The 18796-nt window shown below is 40.2% G+C and overlaps 1 protein-coding gene across 1 annotated transcript; it reads right to left on the reverse strand.

The window, feature by feature from the left end:
• Nucleotides 1–65: 65 nt before the first annotated feature.
• On the reverse strand, nucleotides 66–13452 carry PPWD1 (peptidylprolyl isomerase domain and WD repeat containing 1). Its single transcript, XM_060235910.1, has 11 exons — nucleotides 13232–13452; nucleotides 10803–10905; nucleotides 9647–9747; nucleotides 8844–8964; nucleotides 7818–8265; nucleotides 6940–7130; nucleotides 6184–6373; nucleotides 5087–5268; nucleotides 4278–4359; nucleotides 1848–2030; nucleotides 66–380 (listed from the first exon to the last, which is right to left on the reverse strand). Exons 1-11 carry the CDS (start codon nucleotides 13386–13388, stop codon nucleotides 237–239), a joined length of 1902 nt encoding a protein of 633 aa, XP_060091893.1. The 5' UTR covers nucleotides 13389–13452; the 3' UTR covers nucleotides 66–236.
• Between the last annotated feature and the right edge of the window lie 5344 nt (nucleotides 13453–18796).

Consider the following 18796-nt stretch of genomic DNA (forward strand, 5'->3'; position numbering starts at 1 on the left):
CTAAAATCTGGAAAACAGGACTGCACTGTACCTGCCTTGTTATACAGAGAAGCACAAAATCAGACTACTAATATGGTAAGCTTTTATTTTATAAAACATTTAAAAATATTATTCATACCATCTCTAATACATGATAAGTGGAAAGGCTTATATCAGCTTCGAAGCTTGAAAAACACTAAGATACCACCTTGCAATTCAATGGAAGGTCATGTCTTGACGTTCATTTAGAAATGGTTTCATTTCACAGTGATGTTAATAATGCTAACATCTTCATAGGGTTTGTCAGTTTTTGGATTGACTTTCACATTTGAAATTCTCTGAACAACTTCCATTCCCTTGGTTACTCTTCCAAACACACTGTGCTTGTTGTCCAGCCATGGCTATATAAAGGAAGACAAGACAACATTAAAATGCAGTGTATTTCTTTCAAGTTAAATGTAAACTGATGGTATCTTTCATAATGGCTAGAAAGGTAGACTTGAAATGCACATTTTCAATTTTTTCTAGCTGAAAAGTCTGAAGTTTTGGGGAGCACTGAAACTCCTACGAATTTTCTTTTTTTTAAAATGAATGCACTGCTTGTAAGAACATTTTATTTACTCAAAACACAGCGCAAAATTTTATGTTGATTTCCAGCATTAGATTCTTGTACGTAATATACATGCATGGCAATCAAATTCAAGATCCACTTCTGCAGAATCTCTTAGAGAAATAGACAGGGCCTTCTTTACTTGCTCAGTGAAGAACAGAAAAACCCAGTGGCCGTCTGGTCAACTTCTACAGCAACACAATCCCCACCGTTATGCCTTTGCCTTGCTGAAGGTGGTGTTATCACACAAAATCATTATATCCTAACACTGAACTCTTCAGCACAGGCTTGCAGATACCTTCAACTGGATAAGTAACAACTTGCATAACCAAGTGATGCTTAAGAATTTTTTTTGCCTGAGCAGTCAAGATGACATACATCGAGCACCACACTTGCTGACAGCTTGAAAGGAAGACTAAATCTAGTTTCTGCCACTGTTTCCATCCTCACACCAAGCAACCATGTGCTAGACTAGGACCAGAGACTGGGGAGGAGGTTCAGTTCCCCATACATCTGTGAGGACCCTGGATGAAGCTGGGCTGGCCACCATCTCTCGGTCTAATATACCTCACTAATGGAGATAATAAAATGGCATACTCTTCTCATCTGTTTCACATAGGAAAGGTGCTACACAATTGTGGGCAAAAAGAAAGGTAACAATTACATTTTCACACAGTAAAGAGTCTCATTACATTGTATAAGGCATACTTAATCAAGGTAACTTTCTTCAACATGGAATATTCACTTAAGACAACACTGAATCTTTAGAACACATGAAACTCCATAACAACTTCATAACATCAATGCTTGGTACTTCTGAACCCCTCCAAAGCTCAACGTAGCATGAAACATCTAGGCCCTAGGGCTGGGAGAAGGGCACAGTTTGTGTTGCCCAACCAGAATTGGGCCAAACTTTGTAGATTCCTAGAGAAGCCTTAGAGCCCTCACTGCTAATCACAGCCTGCAAATAGAATTGCCATTTCATCTGCTGCCTGCGAGAACCAAGCCTTAACAAACAGCCTCAAACTAGAATAGTTGGCGGGGAGGGGATTAGAGTTGGAGACTCTTGCCATACTGTAAGGATGCATCCATCAAATGCTACCATTTTCTGGGAAGGAGCAGCATCACAACCACTTCAGCTTCCCCTCTATTTCCTCTAAAGAACTCCACCCTGCTTCCCTCCAGTTCTGATGCCAAGACACCAAAAAAGGGAGGTGCAGCTATGTTTACAGACAGATGGTTGAATTATGTTACTTACCGTTGGTACTACTGTTATAAAGAATTGTGAGCCATTGGTGTTTGGTCCTGCGTTAGCCATACTAAGCGTGTAGGGCCTGTCATGTCGTAAAGTTGAGTGGAACTCATCTTCAAATTCGCCTCCCCAGATGCTCTCACCTCCCATCCCAGTGCCAGTAGGGTCACCAGTCTGAATCATGAAACCCTGTATTTGAAATAAGTATGTATTGGAAATAAGTACTGGAAATAAACCCACAGCATGACAAATTAAGCTTGCTAAAGCAAAATATTTAACACTGAACTGAATCAGTAAATCCTCTTTATAACCTGCATTCTATCTTACCATCATTTTTGCTGTTTTGTGAGTTAAGCAAAGGCATTTATCTGAACAAACTACTGTTGTTTTTTTCCCTACCATAATTCTTTTCTCAGTGGCTTCCAAAGGGTCAACAATCCTTCAAAATGAACATATGAAGCCCTGACCTGCAAAGCCCAGGCAAGCCCGATCTCATCAGATCTCAGAAGCTAAGCAGGACCAACCCTGGCAAGTACTTCGATGGGAGATCTCCTTGAAATACCAGGACAGGGAGGCAGAGGCAGGCTGTATTAAGTCACTTCTCTAAATTTATTTATTTCTATTTGTATCCCGCCCTCCCTGCGAACAGGCTCAGGGTGGCTGTTTGTGGCCATATTTCCAGTTCGTATTTGTGGCATATCAGCCATTGGGAAAGAGCTGCCTAAATGTCCTCCATGCCCCAGCAGGGGTTGCCAGAAGTCACTATGAGTTCCAAGCAATACACCAGGATCATTAATTAAAATAATTCTGAGGAGTCAGATTTCTTACAGAAGTCCACTATACAGCCCCCCCCACTCTTTTTTGTTGTGGCTTAATATCCAGTTTGATCTAGTTTTATGAACCTGAAAGTTTTCTTGTTTTTGCAATTTATTAGAATAAATACACTTATATCACTGCTTCTTCTGCATGTTGCTAATCTACATTTTTTTTGTTTAGAAAACACTTAACTAACTAGGACCAAGATTCTGCAGCTGAAGGCACATGCGACTTTGCCTATGCTAGATTCAAAACCCTCCAAACAGTAGGTAACATTACCTAATTTGGCTTCTATTAAATGTCTATCTAGTGCATCATCTACAATTAATTTCCTGCTTTGCTAATGTAAGCACTCCTGTGTTTTCTTTGCTTCTGCTTTCTGGCCTAAAAAGGGCTCATGTGTTCAAGTGAGTGACAGGGCAGGAACTGCTGGCTTATAGAAATATAAAAGGAAAACAGCTATTTTCTGTGCCTGCAGGCTCTGGTTTAGAACTGGAGTCTTACTGCAGTAAGCGCAGCCCTAACCTAATAAATCTCCATCCCATTTTACACTTGCAAACTGCAGACTGGTCAATGATGTAAAACAACACATCATTTTCTCCCCTTGGTTCTCTTCCCATTCTAACATCTAGACAGACAATCTTTTGACATTTTATTCATTTAAAATATTTGTAACCTGCCGCTCTCTCTCTAGAAGAGACTAAAGAAATTTTCTTTTTCTGGATTTTCTCTATTTGGGCTTCCCTACCGCTTTTGGGTGTACCTTCTAAAACTGGATGGAGTAAGGTCTGTAGCAGTTTGTAGGTTGCTGTTTCCCAGTGGCTGATGTGCCACAAATACAAACTGGAAATATGGCCACAAAATCCACATGTAGATCTTGGTTGCAACTGACATAACATCTTGGAACTGACAAATCAAACATTGACATAGCCCTGCCTTCTAGCATTTCAACAAGGCAATGGTCATTGAACTGAGATCTATGCGTGCTGTGGAAGGAGGTGGTACAAGGAGCAATTCAGATGATATTAAGGGGCCTACATTCTTAATGGTTATAAAAGCCTGCAAACGAAGTTATTGTGTCAGTGGGGAAAATTCTAATCCAGCCCTTCATATAGTGTGAAACAAACTGGCAGTTTAAAAATGGGTAACGTATACCTATGTTGGCTAGCACCTGATAATAATGAGGGTGGTGCCTTCTGAGCCAGCTGCAGTCTATGAGATGTCTTCACTGACAGCTCAGTGTACAGTATGTTTCATTAATCCAGTTATGAGGTTCAAAAAGCCCAGAACAGTATGGAAAGAAGAGAGGTGCTGGGGCCAATAGAAGGCATGCTTGGCTGTTGTGCAAACCTACTTTTCATATCAGTCAAGGCTGGGTCCATGAAACCCCCCAAGCTCTTAACTTGTTCTGCAAAGGCCAACTCCAATCCATCCAGGACAAGCGGGTCCAATCTCTCAAGCACATCAGAGCTGCTTTTGAAAAATGTAATGCCTGACCTGCAATCTGAAGTGGTACACCACCACCTCTTCACTACATCATTCTGCTGTGTCTAGAATGGGCTTGAGGTTAGAAAATTATTGTGCAACTAATACTACAAAGGATAATCAGTCATCATTTACCTTTATGATGCGGTGAAAGGTGTGTCCATTGTAGTAACCATTCCTGCTATGTACACAGAAGTTTTCTACTGTTTTAGGGCACCTGAAATTTACATTTAAGCATCAGTGCAGTGCTTGGTGCATTAATACTTATTTAGTGTTCTGAATTAGTCTCTTATAGATGCTACAGTGAAAGACCAGGCTTTATTTACAGTAACTTCAGGATGACCCACAGCAGATCAGTTGTGCTTGGTTTACTAGCCCATTCTCTGTACCTCTTTGCAAACCACCAAACAACATTGCATTTTCATTAATGGAAAGAGGGGAGCTTATAAGAACCTTCCCCATTTTGTGATGCAGGAGATTCACATGCAGGAAGTACATGTACAAGGAACACTTAACCAAGTCAGGAAGACAGATCTTACGTGGTTGAATCCACACTATTTAGAGTAAAGTTTGCAGAATGAGGCTCCATCTTAGAGGCTGGAAGATCCTCAAACAGTAGGATGCAGTATACAGCAGTACAATAAGCAAAGGGGAAAATCAGCAGAAATTCTGTTTTGTTTTTACACAAATTCCTGCTGTATCATGACCCTCAGGAATGATTTTCTGGGCAGCACAAAGGAAGCCAAACTTCTGTGAACTGTACTTCTGTACTTCTAATTATAGTCTGGCTGTAGCTCAAGAACAGTAATACAAAGGGGTAAAGGAAGTGAACAAAAGCAAACAATCAAGTGCAAATCCATCAACAGTGCATAGTCCAACAGCACTTCTAGATGATAAACAGTCAGAGTATCTGAATGGGGCAAGGGCATGGCTCATATACATACTCAACAGGGAAGAGCTTGACATGAATATCTCCCATGCTTGTGTGGACAATGGCACTATCAGAAACTCTTTTGGGCCCTTCAGCTTGAGTGGCCGCCATAACCTCTTCTTTAGATGGTTTCTCATTAAATACATCTCTGTCAGAATCTGCACTCTTTGTGTCTTCTGGTTCACGTTTTGTAAACTGAAAGAAAAGGCAGTAGCATTTTTGTTTCTCACTCTTATTAAGTTGGAATTATAGAGATGGAAGATTTCTCTGAATTTGCTTTGCTGAATTGCTTCTTTTAGGTTACCAACTGCCTCTTGTCTTATTTTAGAGGAAAATATTTTAAGTATCCAAAGATTATCAGTATATCTCCTTATCCTACCAACTAAATTATTACTTCTTGCCTTAGAATATGGAATCTTGATTTCATGTTTAAGGCTTTTTCTTGCCTTTTCAGAAGAATGTAACATCCCACAACTGAACAAAATTACTCTATATATGTTCTAACCAGGGCTGAGGAGTGATGTTATTTCTCTGGTCTTGGAAACCCATTTTTGTTGTTTCAGTCCTAATCTTGAAACAATGCCTCCCAAAGACATAACAGGGTCCATCCATGAAACAGATCTTTGGACCCTTGTAGAAATTTCCTGAAAATGTCAGGAGAGCATGCTGTGGTAGCAAAAAAGAGAAATTCAATGCTAAGAATTATTAGGAAGAGTACAAGATTCAAGCAGAGAACTACGATGTCATTATAGAAAACTATGGCTCATCTATGATCAAAATATACTACTAGCTCCATCTCAATAAGTTGGGGTGGGGAACTAAATGCGAAGTCACTGAAGTCATACAAAACACTGTATAGAGGGGTCAAAGGTCTGGAAATTATTCTAATGCAAAGGTGGTTATACAGGGCTTCCATTATGAGGAAGCTACCTAGACACTTTCCCAGTGTAATCTAAGGAACTACATTCACAAAAGTAAAATGGCATGTACAAAAAGTGAAGTTAGAACAGGGACCAAGTTCTACAATATAGGAATAGTCCAAGTATGAAAGGCCAAAAAAAGATAAAGTTATATAGGAAAAAAAATTAAGACATTAAGTAAAATACCTACCATATAAAATCTGTTCTTTTTGAAGGATGTGCAAATTATGGTTGGATCGGCTTGGATATTCTGGAGAACAGGATTTTCAGATGCCTTCATTTCTACAGTAATTGCTGCACGGTGCTTCTTTGCTACACCCTGGAACAAAGCCAACTGCATAACCCTGATGTTTTCCTGTTTACCTAGGATTCTCACACATCTACAGCAGAGGAAATAAAAATTCAATGTCATAATTCCTAAATTCTGAAGTCGTCAACTATTCCACTACCTGTGAAATACAGGAGAGTCCATTCCAATTACTTATAGTATCATATACCTAGAGTCCTACAATAAAGTTTGTCAACAAGCACTCCTGAGTGCCCCAATTTGTCTGGAGTGTGATGCTTATAGAAAAACCAATAAGCGACCCATTAGACTAGATTCATTTTGGGTTAGCAATAAGAATCCTTTAATAACACAACAGGTCACAAAAATGGCACTCTACAAGCAAATCAGCTGCTACTAGATCATGTCAAATAACAAATATGAGTCAGGTGATGCAATCCCAAATTTATATAACATCACATACAAAACTGAAATACAGCACCTGAATATTTATGAGAATTTACAAAAATTTTATACTACCTTTTCATATAGGACCTTCAACGTGGCTTACAAAGTCATGAAAACAATACAACAAATTATCATTGCAAAAAAAATAATAATCTCATGGCAATATAAAACAGTTGCAGACACAACAAAATAGTGAAAGTACAAAAGACTTACCGGTTTGTTTCTACATTTATGACTTTAATTCCAAGCATTGTCCCATAAAGCATGAAGTGTCCCGTTTCATCAAAAATGATGTTAATTAACCTTACAGCATCAACCTTTTCTAGCTCCCGCTCCACGGCCATTCTTCGTCCAAATTCCATGTCTGGTAGCTGCTGTCTCATCTGCTGCAGCTCAGTAAACATCTACAGAAACAAGACATACGTGTAACTTGATCTGAATTTAGCCCAACAAGAGCAGCACCCAAACCCTAAATTATATGATGTGATAATAATTTCCACTGGTTTTGATGCAAGCCAGTTTCAGAGATTTCAGTTTAAGTTACACCTTAGGGTGACTGCTAAAAGGGATCCTTACAGTGCGACTCAGCATCTGCTTAGGGGCTCAAAACACTCTTGATTTCAGATTTCTATGCACAAGCAGAATCATATGTACAGAATGTAGTACATATACTAAACTTTTTCTCAAATGAAATTACAGCCCAGGGATAAATTGCACAATCAAAATATACAGTATTATTTTAACACCTAATGAAAGCTGTTAACAGCCTACACACTGTATTATGGTATTATACCAGTCTGAAAGTGAATCATATCATTTAAAATAATGAGCATGGACAATTAATCAATTAAAATTCATATGGCAGTCTTCCAAAAGCATTGTTTTAAAAAGATTCTTTTAAAATGTAATGCTATTTATTTTTATCAGAATATTTATTAAACTAGTAGGTCAGACATTTCTGAAGAGAATAAATTAAATTCAGCTAGAAAGTTTTAATGAATTTAACAGCTGGCACTCTATACATACACATTATTGACTAAGAAACAATCTGTATCCACAAGGAATTAATGTGGAAATTATTAAAAACTTACACTCAAGGATTCATCGAAGATCCTCATAAGTTTTCCTGTCAAGAATCTGAATATTCGGACTTTTCTGTCAGAACCAATGGTAGCCATCTTTTTACCATCAGGTGAGAAACATATACTGGTAGGGTATGCTTTACACTTAGCAAATTCATATAAGTCTGTATCTGTTTTATACTCCCAGTTCACATTTTTGGGAAATTTGTATTCATGGGAAGGTCCAGTCCAGTATTCAATCATTCCTGACTTGTCAGAAGATACAATGACTTTGTAGACAGAGTTCAATCGTATCTGAGTAAGAGAGGATGTGTGGAGTTTATCAAAAACATGAAGAGGTTTATTATTTCCTCGTCCATCATATATGAATATTTTTCCAGTACTTTTCTCAGAGGCTGCAACAGAAGATATGGCATCTCCCGGGCAGTAAACCCATTCACACTGACCAGGATGATAGCTGGGGGAAAACACAATAATCACTTTACACACACAACAAAAATTCAATCCAATAATAAAAAACAGGGTGAAGAATGGCAGAATTAAGACATCACATCAGGTTGTGTGTGTGAGGTGCCACCAAGTTGCTTCTAGCTTATAGCAACCTTATTCATTGATTTCCAAAATGTCCTATTGCTGACAGCCTTGCTCAAGTCTTGCAAACTGAAGGCCATGACCTTCAAGTTAATGACTAGGACAGTCACCCAGTTACCTCAGGGTTGTTTCTGAGAATAAAATGGGGGAGTTCTCCATTGGCAAAGGTTTACATGTAGATAAATATGTAAGAAAAAGGCAAGATTTAAATGAAATAAATACACAAAATAGCTCCAAAAGCCCTGTTGTGTATGCAAATCAGACTCACCCCGTTAGTGTGGATAGCAAGGAAAGAGCAGGCAATCTTAATACACCCCAATAATCTGATTTGAAATTCACTGTAATAATTTAACTAATCAAGTTCTCTAGTGACCTCACCAACAAAAGTATCCCAAAGTCCTTGACAATCCTATGAAGAATTTTTCAAAAAGTAAAATGACTCACCCAAGCTTTAGCATGTTGATCATGTCAAAGTTCACCACATCAAAAACTTTCATTGCTTTGTCATCCCCAACAGAGCAGAATAGTGCTCCTTCTGAGCTAACTGCAATGCTCTCAATAACACCTATCAGGACAAAAACCACAGCAAGAAGAGCAAATAAAACAATCTATTTCCAAAAAAAAGAAATGCTTGACAAAAAAAATAATCCAGCAAAACTGTAGCTGCATATAGATGGTTAGACAGACTAAGGTGTTCTGCTTGAAAATGATGCTTAAGGCTACAATCTAAAGATCATAAAGTCTGTGTGCGGGGGGCTTCTGAAGTGCTCTGAGTTCACTGTAGCACCTTGCATGGCATCAGTCACAACTCCAGCGAGTCTCTCAGTTTTCAGAAGTGTTTTTTCTAGGGGGTGGAGGAAGGCCTCTGAAGTCTGGCTACATCTCACAAAGCAGCTCACACATCCCTCCTTTTACAGCCTGTCCTTGAACTGACAGACCAGTCATGTTTCCTGTTTTGAGCAATGTTAGTAACGAGCCTAACAAAACAATCTACAGATTACTAAGAGTATAGTTATGATCCTAACAATGCACTAGCTCTTTCATTGTGTTATGAAAAAAAGTTTAAAGACAAAATTACAAATTTTACCAGTTAAAATTTTACATAACGTAAAAGCTGAATCTCTCCATATCTAATAGCATGCAACAAACACCATTATAGTAAAGAATGTTTTATTAAACTTATGGTACAGTAGTACATATGTACTAAAAAGATGATAGTAAAGAAGCAATAACACACAATAAATTACCTAAATGGCTACGGAAGTGTTTAACAAATTCAATCCCTTCTTCTACTTTCTTCCAGAATTTGACATGTCCATCATGGCTGGCTGTTATTACAAAATCTGTCCTGCAGATACAAATACATAACAGAAACAAGGGCTCAGAGAGGATGCTTTTTTGCGCCAACCTGCTATATCTACCTGTACTTAGGTTCTACTTGGTTCTTAGGAGGTGGTAAGCAAGCTTGCACATAAGGATACAAGATGTGGAGAGAGCAGAAGCAGTGACCACCAGCAGATTAATCAACAGCTCAGTTCTACTTAGAGTAAGTGTCTACTTCTGGGGTCAGTATCTTCGCTGAGTATCAAAGGAACACAACTGAAGCATGACCACTGATTTTCAGATCATTCTGTAAATGGCTCCTTTTAAAAGGATTGAGATGAAAGGTAAGTAACAATGTTCATGATATATGTATCCCTACATTAATTCCCTAGATTTGACTGCCTTACTATATTCTGCATATATGAATTTTTATTTTTTTTTGGGGGGGGGGTATTTGGGGGGTTAAAGGCAGAGTGCATATTTTAAAAATCAAACCTGTTTTTTATCAAACCTTTTTTAAAAAGTCTGTAAATGCAGAAGAAATTACCAATAAATTCTCAAAATGACCCATGGCATCAGCTACTTTTAAATTGTTTAGGTTTTATTTAATTTTAGGTGTAAAACCTGAAATGATTATGCAGAAAAACATTTCATGCGCTTTTAGCAATACCAGACATTTAGGTACATAACAGAATTTAATGTTTCTTTCGTTCAGAGCTGGGGTGTCATAAAGGTCCCCAGAGTTATCATTCCTCATGAGTAGGCATGCTACCAAACATGTCAAAAACATATGGTTTATTGATACTGCTGATATTTCCAGATAGGTAGCAAAGTTAGTCCATTGTAGCAAAATAAAATTGGGAGTTCACTAATAAAATTATCCTAACATGAACTTCAATGAGTCAGAGCTCACCTTCAAGCACATACACCAAGTGTATCAATTCATGCTGGATGAAGATGCTGGATACTTTCATCATCCCTACAGCTGCAATGCATTTCTGTGACATTCTCTAAGTAGCAGCATTTTCTAAAACACATACCTTAGCTAGCATTTCAATATAAAGAAAATAAAATACTTACTTAGTACATACTACATGTGTAATGACATCTCTGTGCATGTAACTGCGTTCATACATTGAAGCACTGGGAAGATTATCCAAGTAGACATGCTCAAATTCAAGAACTATGAATAAAAAAATGATAATCATTTTGAAAGTTACTCTTTTCAATTTAAAAGAGACCAAACTCAATAAATTTCTCTTTCAGAAGTAAGAGTCAATTTAAACAACATTCACACATCTCATATCCTAATGTTATGTTATCTGATTGATCTTACCTTGAACAAAAAAGGAAATGTGTGTTATCTACTCTCTTTCATGACAAGCCTATTTATTTGAAAGTAAAACCTACATTTTAATGTATCTAACTCCATACTTATTATTACAGGTTAGTATCACAGAATCATAGACTTGGAAGGGTCATTCATCTAGTCCAAATCCCTGTTCAATGCAGATCAGCCCAAACCATCCCTGACAAGTGTTCATCTAGACAATGTTTGAAGAGTGCCAGCGGCAGCCAATTCCACTGAACTACTCTTACTGCAAGAATGAATGGAAATATACATACATATATATAAAAATCCATTATTGCGAGTCCTATCCTTTGCTGCTTCCTGCCTGCCTTTGACAGCCTTTCAACTACTTAAAGAGAGCAATAATGTCCCCACTCAAGCTCCTCTTCTCCAGAATGAACACTCCCGAGTCCCTCAGTCTTTCTTCATAGGGCTTGGTCTCCAGGTTCATGATCATCTTTGTCATCCTCTTCTACCCTTGCTCCATTCTGTCCACATCCTTTCTGAAGTGAGGCCTCCAGAACAGTACCCCAGGTACAGCTTGACCAAGGCTGTCTACAGCAGCACTATGACATCTTGCAATCTAGATGTTATACTTTATGCCTCTGTCAATACGCTCCTGCACTACCATTTTTACCACTGCCTCACACTGACTGCTTGTATTTAGCTTACAGTCCACCCATACCTCAAGATCCCGATAACAAAACACTACCCAGAAGTGTGTTCCCATTAAGTATGTGTGCTTCTCATTTTTGTTACCTAGATGTAGAATTCTGCATTTCAGCAAAAAAAGTCAGTATTAAATATAACACACTTTCTTATAATGATTTTTAAGAATCATTACTAGAATAGTAATGGTGTTTGGTATATAAATTTCAGCATATTCAGAGTCATTTTGCTATGTATACAATCCTCTCAGTTGACTTGCAAAACTAGTGTCTATTTCTCTCAGAGAGTAAAGCCTATGTCTTTATTGTAGCACTTCAGATTGCAGATGAGCGATTGCTTCCCTACACCAAAGCATTCCCTGTACATTAAAATGAATTTGATATTTATTTTTTTGAGAAACATTTAATCATGTGAACTTTAAAATTAGATTTGAAGCTACTTAGGAGCTTTCAAGACTCAAACAAATATTAAGCAATGTATAAAAATGCATGCAAGGGTATACAAGGCACTACAGTCTATAAGAAGTAAACTGTATCCAATGTCCCGGAAACGAAGCAGTTGTGTTCCAGACTAAACTAGAATACTGTCAGGGAAAACTGTCTTTATGGCCTTTATTTTATGGACACTCTTTCAGTTTTGCCCAATCACAAAACTTACCACAATTTCTCATAACATAATTTTGTTCCCAGGAGCTAAATTCATAAGACCCAATGTTCCTTAAACATATGATAGCATTTTATTTTTCTATGTATCCAAAATACAGTAGAAGACAACAATTTCCAGTTCTCAGATTATAAAATTTATACACATATACCTTATTACTTAGCTTCTATTTATACATTATACCTGCTAATATCCAAGTCCTTTTGAGCACTACAGAGACTAAGTCCCAAAAGCGTTCAAAACCTCACTTAACAGATATCTATCCGAGATCTCACAGGAGAATTGGCTGGCACCTCAGAGAACAGTTCAGTGCTATCAAGATAAATTAGTTCTACAATCTGGATTTGGTGCATCAAGGGCTCCATGGTTAGTTAAATGTCACTGCTACAGCTCTTGTCAACAAAAAGAATGATCTGCATTTTATACTTCGCTTGCACCCTATCTTAATCATGTTTCCTCAGACTAGTATCAACGGGACTTAACTCACGGTATGTATGTAGACAGTAGAAACCGTAACTCGAATCAAACACTGCAACAGTTTATACACAATGATTACGCACACCACATACAGCCTCAGAGAATCATGTCACCCGCTACAAAATACTTGTTACCGGACATTTAGGTCTGTAATGCTACCTTATCGAGAAGTAAGTTCCACTGGACTCTGTGAGGAAACATGCACATGATCGGGCTACATCCTGTGGATATTCACTCGCGAATAAGCCCCACTGAATTCAGTAGGGTTTCTTTCCGTGTAAACATGAACAGGAACGTTCTGCAAAGGGCTGTCCCTCATAGTCCTCCAGCCCCTCTTCTCCGCCCTTACCCTTTCGCTTTTTCACTTGCGCAGCCTCCCCGGGCAGAGGGCCCACCCAGCGCTCTTGCTCATCCTCCTTCTCCTCCTCTTCGTCAGGTTTGTCACTTTCTTTTGCTGCCTCATCTTCGACATGCCTCCTTTTCCGCTGGGATTCCACGGACGCCATTTTGTTTTTACGCCATCTCCCAGCGACGACAATAACCCCTCCGACCTCTCTGAGCCTCAGCCGAGACCGCGCAGACTGGAGGCGTTAGTCTTCCATAGCCTTTCGGCAGCAGCCAATGAGAATTCAGCCCGCGCAGGTTTGGAAAAGACTGCAGCAGCGGCGGCGGCGGTCGGTAGGCTGGTTGGACGGAGAGGATAAAAAGAGGAAAGCGGTAGGTTGTCATAGTCATATCGGGCCTTAGACCTGGGGTGTCCAACTCATTTGGTATGAGGGCTAGATCTGACATAAATGAGATCTTATTGGGCCGAGCCATGTCGGGACGGGCCACGTGTGTACCTATTTAAGAATTGGTGGCAGGGATGTAAATGTTATAAAGAACACAGACAAACACAAATAGATATAAACATATTTAAAACGTTTGCACTCATTGGTCTTAAAGATGCTTTCTTTGTATTTCTCCCTTGGGATCCAGAGAACTGGGCAAAGGAAGCTCTAGCTCTTTCCTTCCTTCCCCAGGGGACTGGGGTGGGGGACCCTCAGTCAATAGAAGGAAGAGAGGCTTAGCTCAGTAGCTCTGCTGTCCGATTGAGAGAGCCTGGCAAAGCAAGCTCTCCCTTCCTCCCCTAGGAAGGAGCCTCAGCCAATGGAGAAAATAGAGGTTTTAGCTCCTGTGCAAGAGCCAGCACCTTTGACTCGAAATGTTAGTGAAGAGAGTGTAGACGTATGAAATTTTGCATGACCCCTATATGAATATCTGATGAAGCCTCCGTGTGAAATCGTCAGCACCAACTTGCAGCCCCATGATCAACTCTTGGAATTGGGGTTCAGCTTTAATACCACTGACAAACTCTGAAGAATGGCACTGGACTTTGCCTCTTAACGATTGCAGTGGATTGAATTGGTTTTCAAACTGCTGTTTTGTGGTCTCCTGGACTCACCAGGAGTTCATTGGGTCAAAGTGAAAAACATGGGCACAAACACATGGAGAGCCAGTTTGGTGTAGTGGTTAAGTGTGCGGACTCTTATCTGGGAGAACCGGGTTTGATTCCCCACTCCTCCACTTGTACCTGCTAGCATGGCCTTGGGTCCGCCATAGCTCTGGCAGAGGTTGTCCTTGAAAGGGCAGCTGCTGTGAGAGCCCTCTCCAGCCCCACCCGCCTCACAGGGTGTCTGTTGTGGGGGAGGAAGGTAAAGGAGATTGTGAGCCGCTCTGAGACTCTTTGGAGTGGAGGGCGGGATATAAATCCAATATCTTCTTCTTCTACATGATAAAATTGTTTTTTAATATTGAGTATGTATTTGTAAAGTTTTGAATAATTATACTCTTTATATTGCTTAATAATTTTTTGCCAATAATTTTCAGCCATGAGCCTTTTGGCTCTGAATGTGTATTTCCCACGGCTTCCTCTTGTTGCTTGCTTGTGTAATTGAGAGCCTGGCAAAGCAAGCTCTCCCTTCCTCCCCAAGGGAGGAGCCTCACCCAATGGAAAAAAATAGAGGTTTTGCTCTGTAGCTCCTGTGCGACTGAACAAGCCTTGCAAAGCAAACTGTGATGTAGAAGGAATCGAGAGAGGGAGAAGGAAGCAGATGACAGCCAGTTGCTCAAGGGCCTGATAGGAGCCCTCCGGGTGGCTGATTTGGCCTCCGAACTGCATGTTTGACACTCCTGCCTTAGACAGTTGCCAGTGGGTGCGGGAAGGTCTGCTTTATTGTCAGTTATAATGGTTGTATTTGAAATCACTCGAAGTGGTTTCAAAATTTAAAATGAAAATCTTAGGAAAATAAAACAGCACTCAGCATAAATCTGCACAGTACAGTCTTTAGACAGTAAATAATCAATAGGCCATGTTTGGGAGACAGAATTTGCTGTTTTAGTCTCTATTGTTATTCTGTAATTTTAGATTTTATATATTTTGTTATTCTATAATTTTAGATTTTATATATTTTAATTATAATTTAACTGTTGATTATCTCTTATGATATAACCTGCCCTGAGCCTGTTCTATTGGAAGGGCGGGCTAAAAATTGAATAAAATAAATAAATAATAAAATAAGTCTAATAAGGCATCTGTGAGACGACAGGGTATAAAAGGGTGAAGTGAAAGATGCCTCTGGCTATGAAATTCAGCCAGGGTTGTCACCGGATGTAAAGAGGTAGCATGTCCTCTCTCTGAAACTGCTTCCCTTTGCAGGGGAGGCAGTCTCGGAGTGAGGCAGAGTAGCCCTGCTGGCCCTTGGGACCCAGGCAGATGAAAAAGGCAGTGCAGCCTCACTCCGAAGCATCACCCACCTGGGTCTTGGGCAGGTGGGATGGGCAGCGACCTTTGCCTACCTCTCATTTAAAGACCCCCATGGGCGGCAGGGATGGGACGTGGGGGGGCAGCCTGGGGCAGCAAAACCTCCAGCACCCCACTGGTCCATAGAAAAATTATCTTCCATGAAACCGATCCCTGGTGCCAAAAAGGCTGGGAGCCACTGGTTTAAAACACTTAATATTTCTTACTGTTTTAGAAAATGATATACTGAATACTCATGACCTCAAACAGGGTTTATCAGCAGCTACAACAGGCTTTTGTAGATAGATGCTGGTTGGAAATAACAGAACATACTTTCCCTGATGCTATTCAACATCTATATCTACCCCCTTGCCCAGATTGTCCGGAAATATGGATTCAGATGTCATCAATATGCAGATGACATCCAGCTCTATTGATGGGTGGCCGAACCAGCTGTGCCTTGGAAAATCTGGATCTGGCATTGCAAGCCATAGTGAAATGGCTCAGGCAGAGTCGACTAAAATTGAATCCAGTGAAGATGGAGGCTCTGTGCCTGCCACTGCCAAATCCGCATTTTATCACCTTAGGCGGATAAGGGAGTTGGTTCTATACCTGGAGCGCAGTGACCTGGCAATAATGATCCACATGACAGTCACCATGAGAATAGACTACTGTAATGCCCTCTACAGGGGGCCGCCCTTGATGCAAACTCAGAAGCTGCAACTGGTGTAAAATGCAGCAGCCAGGTTGTTAATGGAGCTACCTTTACAGGAGCACATTCAGTCTGCGCTGGAAATGCTGCACTGGTTACCTGTGGCTTTCCTGGCTTGCTTCAAGGTGCTAGTTATGACCTTTAAAGCACTATATGGGCTGGGACATGTCTACTTCCAGGACTGCCCTTCCCCATATGAGCCCCAGAGAGCACTACGATCAAGTTCACAAAATCTTCTTACAGTCCCCAGGCCAAAAGAATCTTGGCTGTCTACCACTAGAGCCTTTTGGGTAGCAGCCTGTAAGACAGAATTGTTTAAACTAGCTTTTAATACCTAACGGGGAGGCGACCACTATTCCACCATCCCACAGCATTGACATTTTAACCTATTCCAGTACAACTGTAGAGCGCTAAACAACATTCAACAACATCAACCTAAATTATGTGGTAAATTATGTAATACTGACACCATTTTGGATTTTAGGGACTGTAATCGTATGAAATGTTTTTATTGTCATTTTGTTTTATTTCTGTTTTAACTGTTGTTAGCCACCCAGAGCCCATTAGGGGAGGGTGGGATATAAACATAAGTACATAAATAAATTTTAGATGTGGGTTTTATTATTGTCAAAATTTAGCTTTAAAAATTTATTTTTTAAAAAACCATTTTTTTCCTCCACTCTTTATTGCTGCTCTGACTCTGGTGAGTGACTGGTTTTACTATGTGATAGTAAGTCAAGACAGTTCTCATCCCCTTCAATGTGCTAATGGAAACTTCCTTGTATTCCATTGATACTATGCCTCTAGCTTGGGTTTATAATGATAGGGCCTAGGTGTCTACTGCACTGTGTGTGGTCCTTATAACTGCATGTAGAAGAGATAGTGTTTTAATAGGCTCAATCTGTCACATCAAGCTGTAGAAATGGAAAAGGCTCCCTCTGTTGGAGTTCCCTTGCACGTGATGACTCACATGCTCTCTCTAATATTGGATTTGGCCACCTTAGTTATTGTATTTTTCCTGACACAAATTCTGTGACCATAACAGTTGTCTGTCAGGCAGAAATTCGCCATTTGAGACAGAGACATTTTTGGATTTCTGTCTGCTATTCAGCTCTTATAAGTATGGATAATTTCAAGGAGTAGCTGTGTGGGTCTGCAGTGGAACAGCTAGATTCGAGTCCAGTAGTGCCTTAAAAGTACAGCGTACGTGTCAGGGATGCAAAAGGTCCAGGGTCACATTCCAGCCACGTGATGATCGAAGACTTAGGTGAAATCCAGTGAAATTGTTTATACCTTGTAAATGTATTCAGTGGAATCAGAGTTTCCACACTTTATGTATTTGGGGATTTAAATCCATTGCCAATAGGATATTTTGTCATGCCACATCGTTCACTGTCTCCACTGTTATTCTGCATCAGACTGATGCTGTGTATAGCTTATTTTCAAAAAGGGGATCTGCTGTGCCTGCAGTTCCCATCTTTTTTGATATGGCGACTTCAATCCAAATTTTCTTGGTATGGTGAACCTGTCATGAGCCCTAATGAGGAGGAACTGGAAAGGTTAACAGACCTGGAAGAGTTGCCAGCCAGTTCCTCAGCTGAACAAACAGCAGCTGGCCCTTCAATCACTCTCCAGGCTCCATTGTCAGCTATTGACGATCAATCTCCTCCAAGCTCTCCTCCCATCTCAAGAGTTTGAAGCAGGCTCAGGAAAGAACTTTCAGAGCAAAGACATGAGGCACGCCGATGCTTCAGGTCTCTCAACCCTGAGTTCTAGCAGAGTCACTGCCACCCAGGGAGCAGGCTGATTGAGACTCCCATATAGCTCCCACCCAGGACCTGGTAACCTTGTGGAAGCAACAAGTCTATTATCTGGCTTGCATCCATGCTCCTTCCTGATCCTGACCTGCTTGATTTCCTCGGCACCCTGACCTTTTGGCTTTTGGACATTGACTTCTGATTCCAGTTTGTGATTCTGCATTCGTGACTTGGCTCCTGCTTGACTTCCTGGACTTTGACCTTGGACTGGCTTTGGACTCCTGCCTGCCTGCACCTTGGGAATGTGACAGAACCACTTAAAGAAAAAAACCCAGAGGATACACAAATAAATGTATTTATTTCAATAAAATTGCAGAAGCTTGGGACCTACTTTCACAGGCTTCACAACTGGACCCACACACTGGGAAATGCTGTACTTATACTACTGCTTTAACTTCAAGCTCCCTGATGTCCAATTTAAATGTGATGCTGGCAGCAAGAACTTATGGCTCTTCATGCGCCCAGCATCTCATTTACAGCTTTTCTTCAGTTGTGACATGTGCAGTGTTAGCATGCCAAAGTTATGTAGCTCAAGTTGGCGACATTGTGCACATGCTGGGATTACATGGCCCATGTTAAATGAGACTTTTGTGTGTGTAACAT

Source organism: Heteronotia binoei, chromosome 4, assembly GCF_032191835.1.
Source record: "Heteronotia binoei isolate CCM8104 ecotype False Entrance Well chromosome 4, APGP_CSIRO_Hbin_v1, whole genome shotgun sequence".
Lineage (NCBI taxonomy): Eukaryota > Metazoa > Chordata > Lepidosauria > Squamata > Gekkonidae > Heteronotia > Heteronotia binoei.

Coding starts and splice junctions, on each gene's coding strand:
- PPWD1 (XM_060235910.1), bottom strand. CDS start 13,388: ATGGCGTCCGTGGAATCCCAGCGGAAAAGGAGGCATGTCGAAGATGAG. Junction 8,965..9,646: donor ACACTTCCGTAGCCATTTAG/GTAATTTATTGT, acceptor TTGTCCTGATAG/GTGTTATTGAGAGCATTGCA. Junction 7,131..7,817: donor TCTTCGATGAATCCTTGAGT/GTAAGTTTTTAA, acceptor TTGTTTCTGTAG/ATGTTTACTGAGCTGCAGCA.